Source organism: Babylonia areolata, chromosome 1, assembly GCF_041734735.1.
Source record: "Babylonia areolata isolate BAREFJ2019XMU chromosome 1, ASM4173473v1, whole genome shotgun sequence".
In the NCBI taxonomy this organism is placed as follows: domain Eukaryota; kingdom Metazoa; phylum Mollusca; class Gastropoda; order Neogastropoda; family Buccinidae; genus Babylonia; species Babylonia areolata.
Genome location: NC_134876.1, coordinates 48,285,609 through 48,309,814, shown reverse-complemented (window position 1 = coordinate 48,309,814; position 24,206 = coordinate 48,285,609). Strand labels below are relative to the sequence as shown.

The 24,206-nt window shown below is 38.2% G+C and overlaps 2 protein-coding genes across 2 annotated transcripts in view; one reads left to right on the top strand and one right to left on the bottom strand.

Moving 5' to 3' along the window:
- The window catches only part of LOC143283635 (tetraspanin-15-like), a 28,790-nt gene extending 18,137 nt beyond the window's left edge, over positions 1-10,653 (top strand). The window contains exons 6-8 of the mRNA XM_076589822.1: positions 1,437-1,487; positions 2,306-2,413; positions 3,613-10,653. Of these exons, the coding sequence (XP_076445937.1) occupies positions 1,437-1,487; positions 2,306-2,413; positions 3,613-3,699 (246 nt within the window). The 3' untranslated portion in view covers positions 3,700-10,653. The remainder of the gene's footprint in view (positions 1-1,436; positions 1,488-2,305; positions 2,414-3,612) is intronic.
- A 1,470-nt stretch (positions 10,654-12,123) lies between these two features.
- LOC143283619 (protein disulfide-isomerase-like) lies at positions 12,124-23,517 on the bottom strand. The gene is made up of 11 exons (XM_076589818.1): positions 23,270-23,517; positions 21,492-21,701; positions 20,865-20,998; positions 20,127-20,264; positions 18,322-18,426; positions 17,608-17,727; positions 17,019-17,219; positions 15,580-15,700; positions 14,557-14,735; positions 13,995-14,081; positions 12,124-13,096 (listed from the first exon to the last, which is right to left on the bottom strand). Exons 1-11 carry the CDS (start codon positions 23,412-23,414, stop codon positions 13,031-13,033), a joined length of 1,506 nt encoding a protein of 501 aa, XP_076445933.1. The 5' UTR covers positions 23,415-23,517; the 3' UTR covers positions 12,124-13,030.
- Between the last annotated feature and the right edge of the window lie 689 nt (positions 23,518-24,206).

The following is a 24,206-nucleotide window of genomic DNA, read 5'->3' as shown; positions in this document are numbered from 1 at the left end:
ACACACAGAAGCAAGATTGATTGAGTGAAGATACTCCATCTGCACATGTTGTATTGCAGCAGATTTAGGTAGCTTTCAAGATATCACTGTCTGCAGTTTTTTTCCTTATGATTTCAGAATATTCTATAATTTATTGTAAAAGACTTTTTTTTTTTTTTTAATGCACTTGCTTCCTTTGTTCACAAGCCTTGATGGGTTTTGTTCACAAGCCTTGATGGGTTTGTTTTCAGGTGTACCCACACAAAAAAAGTGATTTGATAAAAAAGAAATTCAAGTTTCACATAAAAACCAGCCGCCGTGGCGAAGTGGTTAGCGTCGCGGACTGACGGCTGGGAGGACGCGGGTTCGAATCCCAGCGGAGGTGGGTTTTTCGGCCCGTGGCCGGCTCCTACCCAGAGTTGAGTGTGCTATGGGCTTAAATGGGGAGACTGGGACCACACAGTCGAGTGTCATCCACTTCAAGGATGCGTCTTTGGGTGTGTTGCTCTAATTACCTGACCAACACTGCAAGTGTCTGTATCTCTCGGGCCTGGTTAACGCCGGGATATCATTATGACAGGAAGCGTAGAGTACAGCCTTGTCACGCAGTCCCAAACCAAAATGGACCTCCATAGCAACATCGTCATCATCATCGTCATCCTCCTGCTCTTTCATCGTCATCAATATAAACAAAATAGTCTCAAAGTCTGTGGCCTTTCATGCCCTGCTCTCATGGTGACCTCAGTTTCGATACCCCTCCACTTCCGTGCTTGGGGTGAGTCCTGTCAATGTTGTCAGTGTCGGCAGATTCATGGGGGGCTGTTGTTTGAGGGACGTGGTGGCGGTCTCCACTCTGGGAGGGACGCTCACTCAGTCTGGCTCCGCGACTAAGCCATTATTGTCGTTAGTAGGGGGTTTAGTAGGTGGTGTCCTAAGTACGTTAAAACAGAACAGGCACCACTGAACACTACCGAAGTGACTCAGCAGCAGTGCAGGGTCTCCTCTGGTGTGTGGCCTCCTGGCGACCTAACATCGATGGTTCCCTGTGGATTGCCGACGCTGGAACTGCGACGGACGAACCCGGGTGTGGCTGTTTATGGGGGAATCTAAATGAGCGGCGTGGGAGTAATGCCACTGAAACGGTGCAGATGATGGGGCAGCAAAAAAAAAAAAAAAAAAAAAAAAAAAAAAAAGTTTCACATAAAAAAAGGGATATCCTTTCACTGTAATGATAAGTTACTCTGCCTGTAGATACCATTCTGTGCATAGGTGTGTTTGTGTCAGTTTGAATATGGGAATGTGTTTATGTTGCTGTTTCTTTGTGAATGGTATATTGATTTGACATACATGTTTCACATTTACCTGGTTGAAAAATCATTACCACCAGGAAAATTTTAAGTCCTTACGTATAGCATTTGAATTGTTTTCAAGCAATGTACTATTTATCTTTGTTCTAGTCTGCAAAGACTCAGACTGCCTGTGGCTACAACATCGTTGGAAATCTGACTGTAAGTGGCATTCATAGTGCATGTTCCCTTCTGGTTCTCTCTTTCTTCTTAATTCATATATTTTTATTTATGCTTGTGGTACCATTTGTTAGTAAGCAAATGGAAAGTTGCTCAAGGGAATATCCACTGAAGTTGACAAAAATTTTCACCAACCCTTATCTTTTTTTTTTTTTTTACTTTTTTTTTTTGTCTAACATATTTATTGTGCCTAATCACATTGCCTTGGTAGGAACTCTTTAGCAATTTCAAAAACTCATTAGATGATAAAAGGCTTCCAGAAATTTCTCAGTTGGAAGCTATCAGCCATAATATAAGCAGATGTGCGCCTCGAATACCATTAAACATTTTTTAAAGAGGAATTATCATATTCTACGTATTCAGGCAAAAGGCTCAAGAAACCTAAGAGTCTCATTTATTGCATTGTTAGAATAACAAGGGAGGGGGGGGGGGGGGGATTTGCAGAAAACTCATTTATAATTATAGCACATTAAAAATAACTAAGGGATAAAAAAAAAAAAAGAAGCTTATTTATAGTACGTTAAAAATAATTAATGGGGCAAAATACTCATTTATTGTATGTTAAGGATAACAGGGGAGAGGGATGGGGCAGAAAAACAGAGATAGGGGGAGGGGTTGCAAAAATTTATTTCAGTTAAGAATAACAGAGGGGACAGGTGGGGAAAGGCTCATTTATTGCAGGTTAAGAAAATCAGGGAGGAGGATGGGCAAAAAGTATATTTATTCTTGAGAGACCTAACAGCTCATTTATTGCAGGTTAAGAATAAACTCCTCAGAAGATGCGCGGTTTCTCTCCACAGGCATCAGACAAGGTGAACACCGAAGGCTGCACCGATGCCTTCATACGCTGGTTGGCAGAACACCTGGACCTGACCGGAGCCATCGCCCTGGGCTTTGCCATACCTCAGGTACAGCTGGTTTTGTGAACTGATTTGTCCAGTGGTATTCACCTGATTTGGAAGCAAGTGTTCACAGATACCATTACTTTGTACAGACTGTTATTTTTGTCCCCACCACCCCCACCCCCAACACTAGACTTTCATTTGTGTCTAGTGGTAATGCACCATATTAGGAAGTGAGTGTCCAAGATTACAGTCCCAGATATAGACCAGGAAATTTATTCCCTCCCCCCACACCCTCCTCTCGTCCACTTGACCTTGAGTGGTGGTCTGAGTACTTATCACTTGGATAAGATGATAAACCGAGGTCCTGTGTGTACAGTGTAGCATGCCAGTAAAAGAACCCTTGGCAACAAAAGGATTGGCCCTTGTAAAAATTCTTTTGAAAAATATGCTTTGATTGTAAAACAAATACACTTTCAGACCAACAAACAGAAGAGAAAAAAGAATGGCAATGCACTCTCCCTGGGGAGAGCATCCCAGAGTTCAAAAAGATAAATCTGTTATTAAAAAAAAAAAAAAAAAAAAAAGTGACATGGCACAACACAACATGACATGACAAAATACCTTGATATAGTCAGTCAGTTTCTTTTTAGTGTTTTAGTAGTGCCCGCAGAATGTGGGTTGCCCATTGGATTGAAAAAACGAATTCTCTGCAAGTGTAATTTTCATTGCACTTTGTGTAATGAAGTGACCCATCTGGCTGAAGCTGTAATGTCACTGATTGTTTCTAATTTGCTGTTACATTGTTTTGACAGGTGAAACAGTTTTTTTGTTCTAACTTGTTTTTTGTTTAGGTTGTTTTTAATTTGATTTTGAGATGTTTTTGAAGCAGTGTTGGGCAATACACATTAATCTGATGGACAGTCAGTGTGTACTAGTGATGCCAAAGAAGTCTCTGGCCATGACAGCTCTCTTTCATACCACTGGCCACCCAACTTCCAGGCTAAGAGAGTGGGGCTGCCCTGTGCATGACTTTCCCTCTAAAAATACTTCCCATACAGGTTTGCAGCACTGTGCACATAGTTGTCATCATTGGACACAACAGACCGTTCAATTTTAATTGTAAAAATAATATTTTGCACTGTGTGTCTGTTCTTTTGACCTATCATGGAAAAGAGTTGGGAAAGGTCGCTGTTGTCACACATTGAAACTGTTGTTGTTTTTTCTTTCTTTTTCAAGTTTTGTTGTTTTTTCTTTTTTTCCAGATCATTGGAATCCTGCTGGTGTACTACTTCATCCGGCGAGTGAACGACTATCAGAAAGGGTACCGTGTGGGGCAGTACTTCGGCTAGGCACCCTGCTGACCACACGTCTCCCTTCTTTGCTGAAGACACAGCTTTGCTTTCACTTTTTCTGCATCTGTCTGGGGAGATGGATTGGCTTTGTAAACGGGCTCTGTCTTGGGTCAGGGCTGGTCTGTTTGGACCAGGGGAGTGATGGAGGAATTTTGTTTGATGTCCCATCACACATACTGGTGATTATATTCTGGACTGGATCAGGGGATGTTTCATCGCTGGTGGTCTGTGTTGAACAATATCTGTTCATCTTGTGGAGTTGTCGGCTCCAGGTATGATGTGGTACTGGTTCTGTTGACTGTAGTGTTAGGGGTGGCTGTCAAGGCCTAAGCGTGTTGGGTTCATGCGAAAATCAAATATCTGCCTCTTTCCTTCCTTTTTTTTTTTTTTTTTTTTTGGTAAAGCATATATGGATCAGCCTGCATGCTTTGACACCTCCATGAAATTGAAGCTGCTATGGGTGGAATTTAGTGCAGTCAGCTGTCTCAAAAGGAGTTAGACATGGTTAAGTTCAACATCAAGAGCACCACTGTGTTTTGTGCAGTGAGTATTGTATTCATCCTTACGTCATTGAGAGCTGTTACCATTTTTGCTCCATGTTTGACATTTTTGTTCCATGTTTGACATTAAGCAGCATTGATGTTGAGGTTGACTCTGAAATGAAAACAAGCAGAATCACCCAACTGATTTTATCTGCTGATTTGAAAGTTGTTTTTCCTGTCTTGAAGTTTTTATGCTGTTTATATCAGCATTGGTTAGTAATGAAACTGAACCCTCACCCCCCCACCCCCACCCCCCACCCCCCTTTTTTTCAAATTTCCAAACAAAACAGTTGGATTTTTTTTAATACACAAGAGCTGGTAATCCGGTGCATTCCAAATGATTATTGTTCTTATTTGGCATTCTATATTTGTATTCTGTGAAGGGAACTCAAATGACAACAAAAGTATTAAAGTTAATTTAACATGCAGCTGTCATACGGGTTTTAAGTATTTCAATTTGCAATGTTGAAAAATCTGAAGACAGGTTAATTGAAACTAAAAAAAAAAAAAAGAATAATATTTCAATTTGCAAAGTTGAATAATCTGAAGACAGGTTAATTGAAACTAAAAAAAATAGAATAAAAAATGTTATAGTCAGAATGCTCCAAGCTTTATGACTTTCCACATTCAATTTGTAGAGTACTTTTTGAGTTTTACAAGAAGCTTGTATCTAAATAGATCTTGCCTTAAAGTTGGTTTCAAACAAAACTGCCTCCACTGGCAGTCTTTCATTGCACATAGTGTTGGAACTGCCACTCTGTTATCTCTGCTCTGTTATTGCATACCTAAATATTGTCTGTTCACTACTCACTACAAGGTGATTTAGACTCATTCTTTCTTTTCAGCATACACGTACACACTCATACAACGGTGTTGAGAATGGGTGAGCAATTGGAAATGGGTAATTGAGAAAAAAACTCAAAAACCCCAGCTGGCAGTGGAGTGGTGGGGCATTGGGTGGAGGTGTCATCAGTCAAACTACCAGTAAAAGAAATTACAAGCAAACACCCCATTGTTGGGGTGTACAGTTGTTGTTTCTTTCAATTGTTAGTGGTTGCAACACGTGCATTCCTGTTTGAAAGGGACATTGTTCAGTGCAGATTTTGACATTGTCAGGAAATGAAGTTGTATTCCATCCAGTCGATGTATAGCGACAGACATACAGGGTTGGTATTGCTTGCAAGTTTTTGTACAGAATATGATTTTGGGATACATTTTTTTAATCCCTATTTCACATCGATTGCAATGTAGACTGCTTTGACCTTTGAATCACATTCTGATGTTCACTTACATGTACTTGAATAACTTAAGCATGTTGATTTTACAATTGGATGCTTTGTGAGCAGCTCACCATTACCTTGTGTTGCAACAAATGAGAAATCTTTAATGACTTTTTGTTAAAAAAAAAACCAGCAAAACCACAACATTGTACACTATCACTGCGTTTAGGAAAAGCAAATCTTTTTGAGCTGCTTACTTCTATATTTACGCATACATGTGCGTTTTATATTGTAATATGCAAGTTGTAGATGTAGTATTGTCTTGTAGTCCGCTTCTTTAGAATCTCTCGATCGTGGCATCGCCTTTTGCAAACTGCCTCGCATCAAGAATAGTTGTGTTGTATTACTTTTATTAACATTCTGTCAAACTTGAAGTCCGGAGTTTAAAATGCAGTCAACTTTCATCTGTACATTCCTGTTACTAGATTAGTGAATACACATTGCAAAGTTCTATTTTTATTTAACTGTTGTTGGAATTTTTTTGGGGGGGTTGTTTTTGCATTTGGTTTTCTGTTGTTGTTCTTTGATGTACGTTTTTTGTTGTGGGTAAAGAATTACAATGACGAGATTGCTAGTTTTTGGTGGTGTTATTCATTATTGTTTATACAGTGGAAAATGTTGAAGAGTTTATTGAACTTCCATTTGCATATTATTGTTAGTTTTTGGTTGTGAAGGCTTTGCATTTTCCTGTTGTTAACTCTGTGCAATCACACCAGCGTTCACAAATGATTTTTATGTACTTAAACTGTAAGATGATCGAAAATATGTTTTTGAACTTAAGTGAGAGAAGAGCTTTATGTTGTATTTCTCTGACACATTTTGGCAGATGAAAGTCTGTCATGGATTTTATTTGATATAGATATTATATAGTTTTTATTGATTATTTATAATTCCTTTGCTGGTTTATGGTGATGATGCCGAGGATTTTTTTTCCCTTTTTTTTGGCTAGATTTTCTCATAAATCAACCAGTCTGTTTTCTTTTAGGAAAAAAAGAAATTCACACACACACACACACACACACACACACAAAATGATTGTAATGCTTTGATAATGGAATTGAAATATGATTCTTTTAATTATTTTGCTTTGATATGAAGTCTTTTTTATCAGTCTGCAACAAAATTAGTTTGATAAAGATGAATGGTGTCATTGTTTGCCGTTTTGTATTGATGATTTTAAGTAACTAATTTAAGATCATCAGAGAGGATGGTGAATTGAATTAGAGACAAAAGTGTTTTTTTAGTTTGGTTAGGGTTGCCATTCATTACTTTTGTGTTGTTGAAGAATCTCATTTTCGCATTCCATTTTACAGATCATAGGAATTGGAGTTTTCCTTTAAACTTTGTGCATTAATCTTTCCCCTTTACACCGTGTGTGCACCTTTTGAACAATTACTCATCAGCTGCTGTCAGATGTGTATATTGAAACTTTCAAAGCAGCATGCTTCCTTGACTTTTCTATTAAAGAAAAAAAAAAGGGAAATATATCTGTAGTTCATGTTAACAAATGATACCGACTGAAATGATTCAAATGCATGAACAGCTTCCAAGACAGAAGTCACTATGTAGATGTGTTGTTTTACCTTTCACAAAATCAACAAGTAATTCAGTGTTATATGTGGTAAAGAAAAAAAAAGTAAATCAGTGTAAGGAAGCTGTTGTTGACTGTTCAGTCATCTTTCTGTACAGTTATAGACCCGAGTAATCTTTCCCTGTCAGCATTGCAGGTGTTTTGTATACCTTTCAGTTCACTTTCATACATATTTTCTTTTGTTCATAGTTTACTTTCATTCTTTTCTTGTTGTTGTTTTTTGTGTTGTTTTTTTTTGCTCTCTTTTTCTTTTCTTCATAGTTCGATTTTTTTTTCTTAACTGCATACAATGTGTGTGTTTGTCACACACTGGGTGTTTTTTTTTTTTTTAAAGTTTACTCAAACGAGCATATCACCTCCTCTCACATACAGTCAGCAGTTTCAACATTTAACAATAAGTTTATGTGAGACTGTCATTGGATAATGAAGACCGGTAACAACAATCCCTGTAGGCCAGGGAATCAGTGGTGCAGTGATTTATGGCAGCAAGGCTGCACAACTCTAGATTCTCACATCCTTGTTCTGAACTGTGAAGTTTCAATCAGCAGAGGGGAGATTACTTCTAGTGTTTACATTCAGCCATCATGTACATTTGCTTCATTGGCAAATCGCTTATTCAGCATTGTATTGATTTGGAAGTGAAGAACTAGGAAGCTGAAAGTAATGTTACTCCCACGAAAAACATTCTACTCAAGCAAAAGCAGAGGGTATTCCTCCATGCAAGAATGTTGTACTCGGCAATAATTTTCTCAATTTTTTTGTTTGTTAGATGTAGTGGTATTAAAATGGTTATATTGCCACTTTTAAGTGATGTCTTATTCAGGTTCTCAAATATGTTCACAAAAGTTCATATTGGGTTGCCTGTTAAACAGCTGCCGTCCTTATGCAAATTTGTTAATTTACCACTCCACTGGAATTGCTTGTGATTTTGCGTTCATGTTTAATACTGGAATAAGAAATTGACCTTTATTTCAACTATCATAAGCTCTTTTTTTGGTTGTCTTAAATGTATTTGTACTGACAAAGAACAAAGAAAGTAGACTTTTTTTTCTTTTGAATACTTAAGATTTAACAGTACCTGAAGACTCAGCTGATTTGTGGTAATGTGTTGTGTGCCTATGTCTGTGCACCTGCTTATGATTTCCATAAAGTCTATTTTTATATTCACCTTTTATGTTTGTAACATATGACATGCATACCAGGCTGTTGTACTCCGATGACTCAGTAGTGAAACTGGAAGTCACTGATGAGACAAGCGAACTTGGGCAAATCAAAATTTATACTTCTTGATTTTAGTTTTTCTTCTCTTAAACAACAAGGACACACTGTCTACTGCACTGATCTTCAGGAACAAATTCTGACAGTAATGGAAGGAATGTCTGCAGATATGACAAACACCTGTATTACTTCAAATTCTGAAAGTAATGGAAGGAATGTCTGCAGATATGACAAACAGCTCTGTTACTTTATATGAAACACGATAGGCCAGTGAATCAGACTGTTGAGGACAGTCTGTCGCTGAAGAGAAACAACTGGGTATGGGTGGTGATGCACTGTAGCAGAGGCTGGGGTGATTAAGTAATGCAAAGTATGTGATGGCTATCGGCATCGGACGCAAGGGACACAAAAGAATTCTTGCCACAGATGGAAAAGTCTGAACGAGAAATGAGGCAATAGGATTCTAAGTGAGACAATTTCATTTTGCCACAGCTAATTTTAAGCATTTGGTTGAAAGAAGTTTTTTTATGGTTTTCATTTGTTGTTTACATTCCATTATTGTCCAGTGTTTAACAAACTCCTTTTAATTTTTAGATTTTCGCTTATGATGTATTTTCATGAGGATATTTAAATACTTCTATTTGATATGCTTTTGTGCTTTTTTTTTTTTTTTCTTTTTTCTTAAAGTCTTTGAAGTTAGTAACATGAAAAAATGTTTCAGCATAATTTATGATTCAGGCACTGAAAATATAACATAAATGGTTAAATTTAAATCCATAAGTAGCATTAGATTTCTTTCAGGTCAGTACTGTAGTAGTACATGTAGAACAGCTGTGTATATTTGGCTGAACTCAAACCATTCAGGAATTACGTAACTGAATATGAATTGTCCTGGAAGAGATTGATAACCATTTAAGGGACGAAAAATATTTGAAGTTCATTTTTAAACCTTCATCATCACATCAAGTACTTAAGTCAGCATGAATGTCAAGTTTTCAGCTAATCATGTCTTCAGCTCAGCCAATCATGAAGAACTATTTAAATAAAACAAATTTTGGAATGAATTCTTATATTTTGTAAGGAAATAGTCCCTGAATTCTAATCTATTTTAAGGATATAATCCAATAAGTTCTTTTTGTTGTTGTTGTTGCTGCATGTTCCCATGTGTGTTTGGCCTTAATCAGATCAGAGCAATTGAATTGCATTTTTGCATAGGTTGAATCTTACCACTGCAGTAATAACTGTTGTGAGAGTGACCGATTACCATAATTTCCAGCCTACAAGAATGAATATGCACCTGTTTTACTGAATGTCAGATCTGACCCCTGCACCTTACTGGTTGATTGCACCTACTCTGCACAAAATACAGGCCATTCAAGACCAGTCTGTGAGCTCTTTTCGTGAAGTGGATGATGGATGGTGACCATTCCTTCACTGAGACTGGCTGTATGAGACATTCAGCACTTGATGTCTGCACATGGATCATTAATGCATGGGAATACATCCAGAATGTGTCAAAAGCGGGTTCCAAAAAAGCTGAGATCATGGCAGCAGACACCACCAACACATGCACTTTAATAACCGCAGATGACCACTGAGATGTACATGTTTAGTATGCAGATCAAAGTAGATGACACAATAGCAGATTTTGACATCAACTCCAAATTCGTCACACCTTGGGGAGCAACTTCTCAGGTTCTGATGTCAATTTGGTCTGAAACTGAGGAGTCGAACTTACATTTTCAGCAACAGAGGAATTATTTCACTTTTTATTGAGTTGCCAATCCAGTGTTTAGTTTGTTTTTCATTGACTTCATAGCTTGAAAGTTCCTTCTTCTCCACGAACTTGACATATAATTGCGATTGCAAAATTGTGATGTTCAAATTCGGGGTTTTTTTTTCCTGGTGCTTGTGCACCATTATTGCACCATATCTGTAATCTATCTTTTTTTTTTTCTTCTTCTTTTTTTTAAAGAGGTAGGGGGCCTTATACTGTATCCCCTTGTTGGATAGAAATTTTAGTATAATGCATTTTGCTAGTGAATATTACACATTCCTGATTAGAATCATTTTTAGTATTTTGTGTGCATTTTTTCTTTAAGTAGTTGCTTTAAGATATTTTAATGCGTGATAACTTACAACTTGCAATTTGACTACTTCTGCCAGTTTATTTCTAGTCATGGCATGTGCAATATACATGTACTGGTGTAGATTTGATGTATTAATGGACCAGTGCATTCTCAGTACTTTCAACATTATTTATTATTTTAAAATCTGTATTGTGACCACTGCTTTCAATATTTTGAATAATAAATTTAAAAAATACACTGTTTACTGTCATTTGATTTGCATGTGTGATCTGACATCAATTTACATATGTTCCTCATGCAGTTCTACAAGTAAATGGCCATCAGCTGTGCTGCAAGTACCTGCACAGTCTCACTCGCCTTCTACAGTGTTGGAGGTGAACCTGATACTTTGCAACTGAGCTAGAAAATCAAAACCGTCACTTTGCTTTCAATGATAAATTTTTTCATGCTTAATTCAGCGATGATTTTTTTCTTTTATTTCACCTACAAATCATTTCTGAAGAGAATGGCAAGTGATCTTTTCGGCATGTGGAGAATCAGCCTTGGGCTAAGTATCATTGTATGATGAAAGCACTCGCATGATTTTCAGGATTGACAGTAAACATGGCTTGGGGATATTTTTTTGATTTTGTGCGCAGCTAAGGTTAACGATATTTCTATCCTCAGAATGTCATAGACAGTTACCCAAACAGCCTTTTCATTTTCCATTCTGAACATAATCGTTTGTACCTCAAGAACCTTTTCTGCATGGATTGAAATTTACCTGACATATCTTTTCCTTCACCTTTGCTTGCTGGACTCACTGTCACCTGCCCATCAATATCCAGTTTCTCTCACAGTTTAATGGATGTCGTGTACCTTCAGAATACTGATAGCAAAACTTGATTCTGGACTTCCAAGCACAAAAATCAAAAAGGAAATTTTGGAGTCTGCACTAGTTGGGTCACGGTTAAGTATGTGTAATTAAAATTTATTTTACAGTTAGCAAGACTTGAATTCACTTGCCACAAGACAATTTTCTTGCTGTGCTGGAGGCACACTAGAACCTGTCCCAGCTAACATCTTCTACCGTAGCTACTTTCGTTTTCTCCACACAGGCGGATAGTAGTTTGCACACGACAGGAATCGGACTCCCTGCCTGAGTCTACACTAGTGGGTCACGGTAAAGTATGTGTAGTTGAACACCAATTTCACATCGGTGTAGATACCTTCACACATGTGAAGTGACACAAAACAAAACTGGACAGTTCTGGGGGGTGGGAGCAGACCAGATAGGGTTTGCAGCTACAAGCTGCTGACTGATGACTGCAAGAACATGGGTTCCAGCCCCAAGCAAGGTGTGTTCTTCTGGCTTGTGGCCAGCTCCAACCCACAGTTTAGTATGCAATGGGATCAAACGGGAAGATTGGGACCACACTGTCAAGGGTCATCTACTCCTTGGAACAGGATGTGTCTGAGAATGTTACTGAAATTTTCTGATGACCACTGCAGTGTTTAATCTCTCGGGCCTGGTTGATACCAGGATTTATTATGAGTACAGCCTTGTCAAGAAGTCCCAGACCTAAAAAGACCCCCCTCCTGCCCCCCTCCACAGCATCATTATCATCACCCCACTGTCCATTTTCATCAAAAACAGAAAACAAAATGTTCCAAAATAGGAAGACAGCCACCCGTGCAATTCAAGAACAAGGAAAATGTCACACAGTAATGAATAAATTTAATGCCTGATAAATTTTGAGAAGTTTAGTCACAAGCACATAGTTTGCGATGATCAGCAACCCGGTTAACAATGTTTTTGTTCAATCCCTCCCATGAGCTAGATAATCAGCCAGGAAGTCTGATGACAAAAAAGTCTGCAATCTCTTTCTGTGGAATGAAAATTAAAAAAAAACAAAAAAAAAAAAACAAAAAAAAAACACCCACACACACACAAATGTCATAAATAAATCTAAAACATCAGTGTACAAGTAAATGGGCAAACTTTCTTATATTGTAATTGCTGTATTATTATCATGAAATGGCAATGCAAAAACTTCAACAGATATGGTTGAAGATGTAAAAAGTATACAAATTTATACTTTGAACATTTCACCTTAAAAATCAGCAACTCTCACCCTGTTATTCATGGGGTAAGGATATCCAAAACAAAAGAAAAACCAACAAGCAAAATATGAATAAAAACAAGACTCCATCATAAATTCATACAAAAACTGTCTAAAACAGATGAGCCCCCTCAAGCAGAAACTAATTCCTCACAAAAAAAAAAGGGGGGGGGGGGGTCCACAATAAGACGAGTCATTCTGATTCACCATGTATGCACTGTAAACATATACTCTGCTGACAAAATTCAACACATCTTTAATCATTTCCACTCAACTCTCCATTCAATACTTATCTGAAACACACCTGCAGTTTGCAATCATTCACAGAGAAGGGACTGGACAATCCCACAAAACAAACAGTACAATTATGGTTAGAAAAAAGGGGGGAAACCAAAACAAAACAAAAAATTATAAAACAATAAAAAGGAAGAAAACAATAACTGAACAAAATGAAAGATGAAGATAACACTGATCAGAGGACGAAAAACTTTGATGCAAAAGGCAGCTACAGCTCATCTCTAGGCAAATCTTCATCATCACCCTCCTCTTCCTCCTCATCCTCTTCCTCATCCTGCAACACACAAGGAGCAACATTCTTTAAAGTCATCTGAATTTACCAACTACATCAAAAAGCAACATTGTTTACAGTCATGTGTATTTACCTGCTACATCCATCAACATTCCTTCCACTTACAGTCATCTGTATTCACCAGATGCGTCCAAAAGCAACATTCCTTACAGTTAGCAAGTCTTTACAGTCATCAGTACACCAGCTACATCCAAAAGCAACATTCTTTACAGTTTGCAACATTCTTCAGTCATCTGTAATCACCAGCTACATCTAAAAGCACCATTCTTTACAGTCACCTGTATTCACCAGCTACATCCAAAAGCACCATTCTTTACAGTCACCTGTATTCACCAGCTACATCCAAAAGCTACATTCTTCAGTCATCTATATTCACCAGGTACATCCAGAAGGTTAGGATCGTGACAGACCCAAGGGTAATTTTGTGGACACCTGAATTTTAAGAAAAGCTACAAAAGGTATGCAATGGTGGGTTTTTGTTCACCACCGCAGCAAACTTTACAATTGGGTTTTCATTTCTCACAGATACAAAATTACGTTGGTAATTCTTCAATCTTGCATGATCTCGGACAACCACAAACTGTATGAACTGTACCTATTGTTTTCTGAGTACAGTGAACTGCAGGGTATCACTGTCACCGACTGGAATGTACTGAAGATACAATGTAGTTTCTGAACATTCAATGTAGTTTCTGAACATTAAGTGTGACACTCAACCACCAACAAACAGAAGCTAAGATTGTCTGGACATGGGGACAGAACTGACAAACTCACCTGTCATCTCCTAATAACTATAATGCTACAGGTAAAACCACAGAACGGAGTACTGTAAGGCAGCAACAATACAAACTCCATCAATCCACAAAACACAATGACCTACCTCTGGCACACCAGCACCCTCAGTGCCGCCACTCTCAATGAATTTGACAAAAGCCTCCAAGGTTCTCTCTCCATTGTAGTCCACTACCTGTATAAAAAAAATATGTAAAGAAGTTAGTAGTCTTTAGTATCTCAACATGTGTAATGCACTGACACAATCTTGTCCTGCACAGACACAATCTTGTCCTGCACATTTCATGGCCCATATCAATTACCTGATAGTTACTGTTCTAAGTGCAAGCCAAGCACAGGGAGGGTGATAAATGGCTGATAAAGACAACACTCAGCAAGACTTCATGAAGCATCAAAATACAGCTTTAGACCTTTCCAGCTGCAAAGAACTGAGGTGAGAGCAGATTATGGAGGCAGGAGGAGGGGCAGGAGAGATAGTTGCTTTAAAGCTGTAATGGTACAAAACAGTGACAAGACAAACAGAACCTTTAACCCTTTTAGCTTCATTACACCCACAACTGACCATTCCATCGGGCACCTGTAGTTTCCAATGTGACCTCCCCACCCCTCTCTACCCCTCCCTATAAACTAATAAAGGTTTACTGGCTTACCTCTTCACTGTCCTTGGGGAAATATTTCAGAGTTGGGAAGCTCTGCACTTTGACCTCTTCCACTTCATTGGCTGTGGAATCCATCTTGGCGATGACAACATCAGCTTTGTCCTTAAATTTCTCACCCAGCTCATCCCAGATGGGGGCCAGCTGCTTGCAGTGTCCACACCAAGGAGCATCTGAGCAAACAAAAAAGTTGTTTCCTTCAAATGTCCTGACATTTCATATCAACTATGCCTGACCGGCTACCAAAATCAGTAAATCGCAAGACAAAAATGTCCACACATATAAAAGCCACAAGGCAAAATGTCCATGCATGTAACCACAACATGACAAAAATGTCCATACATGTAAAAGCCACTGGTACTTCTAAATGAACAGATGTTTGTTGAACCCTGTCGACACAGAAAAGCAACCTCACACAAACACACATAAAAGCACCTTTCTTGTTCAGTTGTTTATAAAAACACATTCCTTTTCATGTCATATTTCAAACCCTATATTTCAAGCAGCTCAAATCATAATGGCAGAAATCAAACAACAAAAACAGAACTTCTAATCTGATCAAATGTAAATCTTGTGCATATATGTACAAAAATGATATGCTCAATGCCACTACCCAAGCTTATCAAAATCTGGCATTGACAGAGGGGAAAATGTGGATATTTCATTAACTTTACTTCTGCAGAAAAATTACCTGCACAATCATACACATTACTCACCCTCAACACCCTATTTTAAATACATCAAAGCGCAGACACTGAAGAATGTTTACCCCGTCTCACCATTTGCACTTCCTCTTAGCCACCTTCTGCACCTCATACTGCCTACACAAACAGTACAAGAAAGCCAGACAGACAAAAAAACTAGAAAAGGGAGAAGACTTGAGAGGGATAGGCCAAATATGAAATAATTTTCATGACATTTTTTTTTTTTTTTTTTTTTTTTTTTTTTTAAATTAAGAAAGAAATGTTCAGAACAACATGAACACAGCAGACAGGTTAAATGAGAGAGACAACTTACAAAACTCCACAAACACAGCCTTGGATTTGTCCAGAGCCACCTCCTTGAAGTTCTTGCCCACCAGGACCTTGACAGGCTTGGCATCCCAGTCCTCAGGCACATCCTCAGACATCAGATGCGCCTAGAAACATGTCAACACCAGCCACTTACCACACTGAATGCCACCTGCTCTGGTCATCAGTCTATTCAGTCTCAAAATGGTATTTCTGGTTCCCAGTTCAGCAAAATCAAATCAAATAAAATTACAGTGCTCAGAGCCTCACCAACCGCTAAGGCCATCTCAAGGCTATTGCCATGTTAACAACTACTTCTAGGGTAAAAAAAAGTAGTTAAAACCAGTATTCCAGTTCAGTGAAACAAGTGGCCAAACTTGAGGGGACAATATTTTCAGCTCAGAGCTATTATTTTGGTTTATTTGCTGAAAAAAGACCATCTTAAACATACAAGAGGGTCCTTTGATTCAATATTTTTGTGTGCATATGTGCTTGTTTGTAGGCAGGAAGTCTGTTGAAAGGCAACCAGTGCACTAGTAATTGGAACAGAACTGCTCTGAAAAACTTAGCCAACAGAACATAATCTGTGGACTTATCTCCAAAAGCTGTATGGTCTAGTCTGAAATCAGCAATGCTTCAAATCTCATGCCTATGGTTATCTTTCCAATGTTTTCAATCATGCCGAGTATCCCCCCCCCCCCACCCCCCTGCAGGTCACACAGAAGGCTTTAATTGCTTGGTTATTTATGTAAGAAGGTCTGATGCAGGTTTTCTTCCTGAGGAACAGGGTGGGCAACAAAGCTGAGCCATGGAAGCAGAGATAACATCTACCACCAGAAATACGATCATTTGCAAAACCATTCACATATGAAAATCCATCAGCAAGCACTATCCATAACAATGTTGCAGAGCTCCAATGCAGTTAACAACTTGGTACCATATAAAGATGACATGCCAAGCTTCAACTTACAGGATTGTGGGAAAGGAAAAATATGACTTGGTCAACTTCACAATGATCTGATTTTACTTGTCAAATTTAGTTAAAACAAGAAATAGTGATACGAATGGACAAAAAACAAAAAAATAAAAATAAAAACAACAACAGCAACAAAAACCTTTATGGCACTGGTTTGGATGCAAATTTAATCTGAAGAAATTTGAATGGAACAGCCAGGGCCATATTTCTGATTAGCCTCAAGCTTCCACATGCTTTCATGGTTCTTTAATATTAAGTCAGCTGGGTCAGTGGGAAACAAGTCAATCCAGCCAACTATTTCCAACTTGAAACACCCATGTTTTCCGAAATACTTTACAATAAATGCATCTCAGACAATCTCCAACAGAGAACAAACCAAAAAATTTGTCCTTCAATTCTTTCATGTCCAGAACAAGCAAGGAAAAATACATAAGAGTCACAAATAACAAGTTTGCATCTTTGATGCTGACCTTCAGTTTCCCATCAAGGAAGTCCTGGACAAATTTCTTGATGGTCTCAGTTTCCAGGTCGGTGGACTCGGGTTTGAACTTGGACATATCCTCTGCAAGCTGGATCAGACGCACTGCAGGGATCTCCTCTTCTTTCAGACCAAAGAACTCCATGATACGCCCATTCTCCTCATTGTCAGTGTCCAGGTAGATGAAAAGCACCTGCACAAGTTGACACCAACATGAGCACTGTTATCACTGTTTCCCAAGCCCCACATCTTTTACATCCATACAATCCTCCTTTCTCTTCACTTTTATTCTGTGTATTCATTACGTTTTTTCCTGTGCAATCAGTCTGTATGTTTAACTTAAGCAATGACTGTTCTCAGCAGCATTTAACAGGTTTCATATATCAATTTTTAATGTGTATCATGAAATACAGACACAATGTCAGCAGCAGTTGAAGCACATGTCCATGCTGTACATCACAGGATAAAAGACCTGGTCAAGAACCCCCTTTGACTGACATCTACCCTGTTCTTACATTCTTCTCCCACTATAAAGCAGGCTTGTATCATTTGTTCCAAAACCTCAGAACACCAATCCTTACCTGTCCTTTGAAGCCTTGAGCTGCAGCTCTGAACTTTTCAATGGTCTCATCACCACCCTCCTTCTTCAGAAACAGCAGAATGTGGTTCTTCACTTCACCGCCAAAGATCTTCTGGGCAGACTGAAAAATGACAAAAAATCATCACAGCAAACAAAAGACACTGAACTTTGCTTTTACACTATCAAATTTCATGGTCAAATTAAACTGTTAAAGGTCAGTACCAGAACCAATGTGTTCTGCACCTGTCAATCAACATTATGGAGAACACCACAGACAATTCCACTGGGGTTTTTTTCTCCCAAGTTTTTCAAAGCACTGGTTGTAAACACTGTAAGAGCACTTTCAGAAATGGATGGTAACAATGTAATAACACTTTCAGAAATGCATTAATAGTGAAAAAAACAAAGCAATAAAAAGACTTCAACCTACTTAATGAAGCACAACACAGCATCTTCAACAAAACCAACCGTGACAGGATAACATACTTGAGTCAGTCAATATAATGCACTGAAAACACATCAGGTAATCCTAACCTGAAAGCTCAAGCACAATTTATTTTTTCCTCCCCTTTCATTCCCGACTGCTAATTAAATCATGTGGCTTAAATATCCACAAAGACTAATAAAATGTTTCACTTTTCAAATTCAGTTCAGCATTGTGAAAGCATATAACCCCTATCAGAATGTCAACATGCAATGCTATACTGGAACTAACCTCTTGTGTGAACTCGATAACCAGGGGCAGCTGATTATCCCTGACATGCTTGACGATGGCATTCTCTTCAAAGTCGCCTTCAAAGTCGTTGCGGCCCTCATCGAACTGCAGGCAGAGAGTTTACACATATCACACAGCTGGAACAAACATCCACAGAATAAACAATGAGATCTCAAATGGCTATGACCACATGTGCAACATTTACCTCAAGTAATGGAACCCTGAAAGAGGGGTGCAGAGAGGAGTTGTTCTTTGGTCATACTCTGAACCAGAGCCAGTACACACGAGCCAGTACGCACGATAGCTCTGAAAACTTGTCAGTTCAAACAATGCTTTAAAAAAGCACGTGTTTGGAACATATTTCAATGGGTCTTTTTCCAACATTTTTTTCCCTATTTAAACTTTTTAAGAAACCGTTTCCCACTGGAAAGAAACTGGGACAATTTATTTCCATTTTCTAAAGGCTCCAAAAAGATAAGCAGCAGTTTTCAAAATTTTAATACAGATAAATTAACATTTTCATTTTCATCTAAAATTTCATCATCAAATATTCCAAGTCCTAAGTGTGTAAACTAGTTACTTTACACCTTTCTAATCCCAATCTGACTTACATGACCAATATTCCATTTTCCCCATCTCTTGCCAGGTACTAACAATTAGTAAACACAGCTATTTTCAAATTCTAGAAGACTGGTAGATTCTGAGACTATACACTGCAGTACAGCTTCTTCGTTGAGTATGTACAGCGACTAGTACAAAGTATTATCCAATACATAATAAAAAATACACTTGTTTTACAATGCATTCTGTCTGCTCCTTCCCATTTCTTCAATCAGCAATTTATTTTTGTGACAGTCTGGTGCTCAACTAAATAAAGCTATTTGTGGCACTAGCAATGCCTGCCACTTCACTGCACTGCAGTTTGGGATCAATCAATAAGCAGTGGGGATTTAGGTAAGATGTAGATAAGGTTCTGCCATAATTGTGAACATCAGTCATGTTTACACTGCCAGAGTGACTTTTCTGTCACTTCACTCATTATCAGAAAATCATGGAGAAAGTGCTACAAATGAGTTAAAACATGCATATGTCTCTCACTGAAGTGGTCAGGTTTATTGTATACATCAACATTTAAGAAAAAAAATGTTTGAGTAAAACGAGGCAGTGGAAAATAAAAATGCCATTAACAAATATTTTTTTCTGAAAATTAAATGAAATGGGAACTGTTACGATTTACCATATCCCATACTGGCTGAAAGTGAAACCATGTGAATATTCAATCAATCTACATCATAAGCATCTTGTTGGCATGACTTTTTTCTAAATAGGTGAACACAGCCACAGGCATCTTAACAAGAGTATCATGTTGATACAACACTGACAGGCATACTTTAATCTCAAGATCAAACATTTAGTCAACCCTTTCCTCCCAAATTATACATAATTTAGGATGATGCCATATCACAAAATATATTTTCAAAGACAGTGTCCTAGTCTGTCCAGTGTTGCAGCACAAAACAATTAGTGTCCTTGTCTGTCCAGTGTTGCAGCACAAAGAATATGAGAGTAGAACAAGTTGGCACAACAGTGCCATCAGACAGACATATAGGACTTAGAAGGTAAATGTGCCCGTGTGTTTAGTAAGAAATTTGATTCCAATTTCATAGTAATTTGATAGCTAAAATAAACTGTGCTATTGTAGAGTCATTCTGATAGGTAAAGGCTAAATTAATATACATGAATATGAAATCATGCCATAAGCATCAAGCACACTGACTTAATTCCAAACATTCAGTAGACATTACCTTCTTCAGCAGAACAATGCCATCCTTGTCCATCTTGTACTCCTTGAAGACACTGTCCTCTGAAGTGATGGCAAAGGGAATGTCATCGATACCGGCAGCAGCCTTCTTGAAGGCAAGGGCGCCATCAGATTCTTGATCCTGCACATCCAGTAAAAGGAAATCAGCTCTGCTTTGTTGAATATGTTTCTTAACAAATGACAAATCGTTACACACCAGTTCAACAGAACTTTGACTGCTCAAAGTTGTCACAGGCATTTTCAGGATCCTCTCACTGGTTATTTTAACTTGCAATTCTTTCTCTTTGAAATTATCTCATTTGACTCTGCATTTGTTCATTCAGTATCAAGTGACCAATTCTGACAGTCTTGTGATTCAACTTTCTTCAATGGGTGCTGTACTGTACAGTGCATTGCTTCAACAAGCAGACTACCTTTTGCTAAACAGTGCTCAAGATCAAAAGTAATAATTTATAGCATATACCATGGACTGATTATAAATCATCTGTGCATAGCACAGGCATGCAGAATGAGTATGGCTGAAAAGTCATCCAACCATATGAAAATATAAAATCAGTATTACTCATTATAATCAATAATTTTAACTGTCTCAACACACACACACACACACACACACACAAATCACAAACACACTAACCAGACACACAGTCATTTCTTATAGAGGAACAAAAAGGGACTATGTTGACAAAATAACAAGACCACCAATGAATGAAAGCAATACCTTGAAGAAACCGATGACAACAACTTCGTCCTTCTCAGCGAATGACTTAGCCTCATCCTTTTCTTTCAGCTCCTTGGCAGGAGGTCCAGTCTTCTTCTTCAGCCAGTTAACAAAATCCTCAGCTTGGCGCCCAGCTGGAGGACAAATCATTTTAAAAACCTGACTTTTCAACTTCACTAAGAAGTTAGAGTTGATCAACTTCAACATTAAAAAGGCATTTGATTTTTCTTTAAATAATCAAAAACTGAACCACCACCCCCCTTAACGGAATATTGCACAAATTAATAGAACTTGAGAATTATAGTAAATTATACATACATATTATATATACAAATCAAAAATATACAATTTTTTATTTACACCCCATCCTATCCTCATCCTGCTTTCTTGAACTTCCCAAGAAAAATTTCATAAGTAAACTCCCTTCACTGCAAAGTACAACAGATTCCCCCAATCTCGCATGAACATATATCATATCTACTGAATCAGTGAATGACAGGCAATTTTTAAGTGAATGTGTCCCCATGGCCTCCTTCCCTTGCAGCTCACACCCAAGCCCTCTCATTGCTCACCTCCACTACCAAATCCAGACTCTCCTTTAAAATATATGTAACTAAATTTCCTCACCTGAATAGTCCACAGGTGTGTCACTACCACTTCGGAAAAACTTGATCGTAGGGTATCCCCGCACGTTGTAATTGCTGGCCAGATTGTTCTCCACAGTGGCATCAACTTTGGCCAACTTGATGTTGGAGGTGGAGTCATCTTCCTTCAGACTTGCTGCAGCTTTTGAGTATTCTGGAGCCAAAGCCTTGCAGTGGCCGCACCATGGAGCATCTGTACATCATTTACAGCATTCACTTAGTATAATACATCCACAATAATTTATAGCTAAACAACAAATGACACTTTTCAAATATGAAAAAAAGGGGGTTGGGGGGAGGCATGAACACATCATCAACACATTCTAAGTACAGGTACAAATGTAACAATGGTTGTCAATTTCAGTGTGAAACCAAATGTGGCCATTGACTTACACAATTATACCATTTCTGCTGTTTTGTTATCAGACTTTGCCAAGCTCACTGCCCCAAAGCAATGCAGCTGGAGCAGTGGTGACATTGACGGTAAAGTTCCCAGACTGAGAGGTTCCCTTTGTTCAAACTGCTTTGAGGCTCTCTCTCTCCTCCCAATCCCCTTTCTTCCAATAAATCCACTGAGAATTAAAGAGACTTTATAATCACTAACTTTTTCTTGTCACTAGCAGAACACTAACAGGAAAAGGGGGAAACATCCATGCCAGGTACTGAGGTAGTCTGAATGAGAACTGTACAAAAACTACAAAGTACAATTAATACACTGATGGGAAATGTGTTAATGAGAAGGATGGATTTGTACAAATGCTACTGAGTCATGATTGTAGTTTCAAAAGAAAATAATCAATTCTACTTCCTTGGCAAGATAAAAACTTAAAAAGAAATAACTGTCTCTACTGTTCTTTCTTACATGATATACAAAGTGTTTCAAGATTTCAAGAATAAAGAATGTGATTCCTTGTAGTGCATATCCTAATACTGTTACAGTGTTTGAGCTACTTCAATCATTAGCCCAAATTCCATTTAATTAATTTCATCATTGTACTGTCATCTGAATCAGTGACAGCATTGTCATCTGGAACTGGAAGTACTCAATTAGGTTGACTGTAATTACAGTTAACTGCTGTGCATCATTGGTGTACATGATACAGTGGCAGTGGCAAACTCTAAATGTTCAGAATGAGCACATTTTCAATTGGATCAAATATTCAATACTAAAACGTTCATTTCTATTGCAACACAAACTCAAAATCGAACATGAAAAACTCAATATGTTCAACAAGCACTGGATAAATTAACTACAAGAAGTTATCTGAATAACTGTTCAAATCTAAGGCTTCATAATTAAAGTTAACAGTTAATTTGCATACTTATCCAACCAAAACCGAAACCGAACCAATGCTCTCAAGCTGTCAATGGTGGTAGATCATGTAAATTTTACGCAAGAAGACCAATCGACAAAGTGGGGAAAGGTGTGGTCTGCTTAGTGGAGGAATAGCTCTCGCCATATGTCAACCAGCCTATGGCATTCCAGTTTTACTACTGTACACATACAGAAGACCTGGTCTGCTAGTCGTCGAATATGACCCCAACTCATCGAAGTCATGAACAGGCAAACGGTAAACACACGATGTTCCGCGGTAAATAAAAACGAAAAGAAAATGTCTGCATAAATTAACTTCTCATTCGGTGATGGTTCTTTCAAGTATATTCTTATCGTTCTTCAACTTAATGTGAAGCACACCTTTCCACTAATCACACTATCTTGGATAGTATCTCAAATATGCAAGAATCGACTACTGTACTCACAAAATTCCACAAGCACGAACTCATTATCTTTGAGGAAGGAGTCGAAATTCTTTTCCGTCAAAACGTAGACACCCTCCTCCTGTTTGACATCGTCGGCGGACACAAAAACCAAAAAGGTTAAAACTAAAAAGGATGACACTTTCATGATGAGGCAGACTGCTATGTAACTCGTGGGAGAGATTGCAAGCAAAAGGATTTTCACTCAACGTGGCACCGGTAGGCCTTCAAGTTCCGGTGAAACATATTCACGGATCGACCGGCGTGTTGAAATCTGGTTGGCTAAAAACGAGTCACATGGGTTGGACCTGAGCTTTGTGCATTGCTCGTCTGCTTCTTACTTGGGAAGTTGATGACGCGTCCAACAGTTTCACTGATAAAATGATGCGCACTGGAACTGTTGCTGTGATGCTCATTTATTTAGTTCTTAAAGAATACTGTTTCCAGTTGAATTCATGAAATATACACAGCTTTACTAGTTTCAGTTTCAGTTTCAGTAGCTCAAGGAGGCGTCACTGCGTTCGGACAAATCCGTATACGCTACACCACATCTGCCAAGCAGATGCCTGACCAGCAGCGTAACCCAACGCGCTTAGTCAGGCCTTGAAAAAAAAAGAAAAAAAAGGTGAATAAATAATAGATAAGCTTACATAAATAAATAAATAAATGAATAAATAAATAATAATTATGGTATAAGTAAAAGGTAGTAGTAATGATAATAATAATAAAATAATAATAAATAAATAAATAAGACAACAATGATGATAAATAAGCAAATAAATGTAAAACATGAAGACACACATTCACACATACACCCACACATGCATAACAGATATGCACCAAACATGCAGTTTCACAGATATGAAAGCACAGTCAAATACATATAAACGTACATGAGCTCCAACACACACACACACACACACACACACACCACATTACC